The sequence below is a fragment of the Tachysurus fulvidraco genome, chromosome 6 (genome assembly GCF_022655615.1).
Source record: "Tachysurus fulvidraco isolate hzauxx_2018 chromosome 6, HZAU_PFXX_2.0, whole genome shotgun sequence".
In the NCBI taxonomy this organism is placed as follows: domain Eukaryota; kingdom Metazoa; phylum Chordata; class Actinopteri; order Siluriformes; family Bagridae; genus Tachysurus; species Tachysurus fulvidraco.
In genome coordinates, this window is record NC_062523.1 from 1226188 (window position 1) to 1230051 (window position 3864).

At 45.6% G+C, this 3864-nt stretch overlaps 1 protein-coding gene across 1 annotated transcript in view; it reads left to right on the forward strand.

Annotated features, from left to right (window-relative positions):
- Positions 1 to 1647, forward strand: part of LOC113644077 (acid-sensing ion channel 4-A) — a 9432-nt gene extending 7785 nt beyond the window's left edge. The window contains exon 6 of the mRNA XM_047814433.1: positions 981 to 1647. Coding sequence (XP_047670389.1) covers positions 981 to 1109 — 129 coding nt within the window. The 3' untranslated portion in view covers positions 1110 to 1647. The remainder of the gene's footprint in view (positions 1 to 980) is intronic.
- Positions 1648 to 3864: the final 2217 nt, after the last annotated feature.

Below are 3864 nucleotides of genomic sequence, written 5' to 3' on the forward strand. Positions count from 1 at the left end.
CACTACAGACACTAACAACACTATATACACTAACAACACTACAAACACTACAGACACTAACGACACTAACAACACTACAGACACTAACAACACTACAGACACTACAGACACTAACAACACTACAGACACTAACAACACCACAGACACTACAGACACTAGCAACACTACAGACACTAACAATACTACAGACACTAACAACACCACAGACACTAACAACACTACAGACACTACAGACACTAACAACACCACAGACACTACAGACACTAGCGACACTACAGACACTAACAACACTACAGACACTAACAACACTACAGACACTAGCAACACTACAGACACTAGCAACACTACAGACACTAACAACACTACAGACACTAGCAACACTACAGACACTAACAACACTACAGACACTAACAACACTACAGACACTAACAACACTACAGACACTAACAACACTACAGACACTAACAACACCACAGACACTACAGACACTAGCAACACTACAGACACTAACAACACTACAGACACTAACAACACTACAGACACTAACAACACTACAGACACTAACAACACTACAGACACTAACAACACTACAGACACTAACAACACTACAGACACTAACAACACTACAGACACTAACAACACCACAGACACTACAGACACTAGCAACACTACAGACACTAACAACACTACAGACACTAACAACACTACAGACACTAACAACACTACAGACACTACACACAACATGTCTTCCTACTGACATGCCTCACACCCGGAGCTCAGAGCCCCACTAATAAGTCCAGTTGTTTCAGAGAAAAGCTTTGTGAGTTTCTCTCTCAGGTTCCAGGGTAGTTGAGGTCACATCTGGAGTTCCAGTTCTCCCAGTTAACATTCTGGCCAAAATGATAATATATAGAGCTTCATGTCTCAGTGTGTGTCAGTGAGTTTCTATAGTGCCTCTTTCTCCTGTGTCTGATTGACAGGAAGCCAGTGAGCATACGGAGAGAAATGCAGAGGGTGCAACATTCACCAAAACCTTCCTCCCAAACCACCACCATCATCTGCATCATCATCATCACCTTAGTCATCAAAATGAGGACTTCGCCTGCTGACCAACACTATGGATCATCTCTCTCTCTCTCTCTCTCTCTCTCTCTCTCTCTCTCTCTCTCTCTCTCTCTCTCTCTCTCTCTCTGATCTTCTTTTCACCAGTTAAAGCTCCAGCCAAAGCTCACCTTCTACACCTGTGCTTGGAATGGACAGTGTGTGTGTGTGTGTGTGTGTGTGTGTGTGTGTGTGTGTGTATGTGTGTGTATGTGTGTGTGTGTTAAAGATCTGAGTGCTAGATGTCTGGATGAGATGTTCTAGAGTGCTGGAGCAGTTTGAGTGCCGGCTCAGGACATTAATCAGAGCTTTCTCCAGCTGCTCTCCGTCTCCTCTGTTTTCTCTATAAGTTTAAGCTGTCCTGTAAAATTCCCCTTCAGTCACTGGGACACGATTTGGTCAGTGCTGGACACAAACGTCTTCTCGCTGTATAACTTAGCGAGTGTGTATCAGAGCAGTAGTGTATATTTGTCTCTGTAGGAGACTAAACACAGTGTTTATATTCAACTGTTTATGATGAATCACTTAATCTGTATTAAAGATCTTGATTTTCTAATCTTACTTGTGTAGAGAAGTTAATGTGTGTGTGTGTGTGCGTGTGTGTGTGTGTGTGTGTGTGTGTGTGTGTGTGTGTGTGTGTGTGTGTGTGTGTGATACACAAAAAGTTCATCATAAAGAATCAGTCCACAAAAGTAAAAAAAAACCCTTTTTGTCCACGGTAAAGAAGATTTTATTAATTAACTCTCACTCATTCCCTACCGCTTATCTGAACTTCTCGGGTCACGGGGAGCCTGTGTCTATCTCAGGCGTCATCGGGCATCGAGGCAGGATACACCCTGGACGGAGTGCCAACCCATCACAGGGCACACACACACTCTCATTCACTCACACACTCACACACTACGGACAATTTTCCAGAGATGCCAATCAACCTACCATGCATGTCTTTGGACCGGGGGAGGAAACCGGAGTACCCGGAGGAAACCCCCGAGGCACGGGGAGAACATGCAAACTCCACACACACAAGGTGGAGGTGGGAATCGAACCCCCAACCCCAAGGTGTGAGGCGAACGTGCTAACCACTAAGCCACCGTGACGCCCATTAAAGATTCATATTTATGTATTTAATGTTTGTTTGAATTGCATCACAAATGTTTTTGTGTGTATCGTGTGACATACTGTGGTTCCATCAAACCGTAAGCCAGGTCCATCACGGCTCCCCAGGTCCATCACGGCTCCCCAGGTCCATCACGGCTCCCCAGGTCCATCACGGCTCCCCAGGTCCATCACGGCTCCCCAGGTCCATCACGGCTCCCCAGGTCCATCACGGCTCCCCAGGTCCATCACGGCTCCTCCCCCGAGCTGATGACTCCTCTGATCCAGGCTTGAGCTCAGGACAGTGTTTCTGATTACAGCAGCAGCAGAATTAATACTGAATAAAGTCTCATTACGAGGTTACGTGCAGGTTTTATACCCCAACAACACAACACCACGTTTATCATCACACTCTCTCTCACTCACCCCCCCTCTCTCTTTCTTCCCCTCTCCACCCTCTCTCTTTCTCTCACCCCCTCTCTCTTTCTCTCAACCCCCTCTCTCTTCCCCCCTCTCTCTTTCTCTCACCCCCTCTCTCTTTCTTCCCATCTTTCCCCTCTCTCTGCCTCTCCCTCTCTTCCTCTCTCTATCCATCCCCCCCTCTCTTTTTCTCTCTCCCTCGTCCTTCTCCCCCCCCCTCTCTCCCCCTCTCTCCATCTCTCTCTCCCCCCTCGCTATCTCTCCTTCACCCCCCCTCTCCCTCTCTCTACCCCCTCTCCCCTCTTCCCCTCCTTCTCTCTCTCTCTCTCTCTCTCTGCCCCCCCCCCGTCTCTCCCTCTCTCTGCAGCTCTTTGTGTTATTGGTGGACTGAGTGTCAGTCATCATTACCTCTAATCTAATTAGCACTGGGATGTGGCCAAAATGGGAGGATGCTTGTCTTTGAAGTGATGGAAGTGATGGTGAGCTAGCCCGTTGGCTCACACACAGACACACACACACACTCTCTCTCTCACACACACAAACACACTCTCACATTCTCACACACCCCTTTTATTGACTTAGTGCTTGGCTTGTGTTTTCTCAGTGACAGCGTCTGTGTGTTTTGCTAATCTTCTGTGCTAAGTGTCTGTTCTTTGCTTTGTACTAACTGTTCTAACCTTCTGCTGCTATTTGTTCTGTTTGTTAATTGTTCGCTTTGTTAATTTTGTTTAGAAATCTCTGCCTCAATGACCACCTGACACTCTGGTTGACCTTCAACTCGCCACTTGTTACAGCTGCTTTACCAAGTCAAATTGTCTATATTATAATAAATGCTGTAAGTGTTGTAAAACCCACAGCTCATACTTCGAGTCGTAGCCAACCTGGATTGATCCTGTGCAGGAGATTTGTTCATTCCCAAAAGGCTGGAGTTTTATTTTTAATTATATAAATATATTCTGGAGTTATTTACTTAAAAGCGGCGCTCTTGGTGATGTTTCTTATGCTTCTGTAGTTTTGTGTTGTGGTTGTGAGAATGTGGATCTTTTGATGTGCTTGGAACAGTTTGAGCCTGTAGGAAGACTGAGCTGCTACAGATTGTAGACCATTAGAATATTCCTCTTTGATGGAGATCAAACAAATAGTTTTAGTTCTTCACTTTAAGTCCTCGAGTAGTCACTACAGTGAACGAGTCTGGACAATGTTAAGTAGAAATACTTAACAAAAAGAAGACCCGTGTTGAGGTTTAGC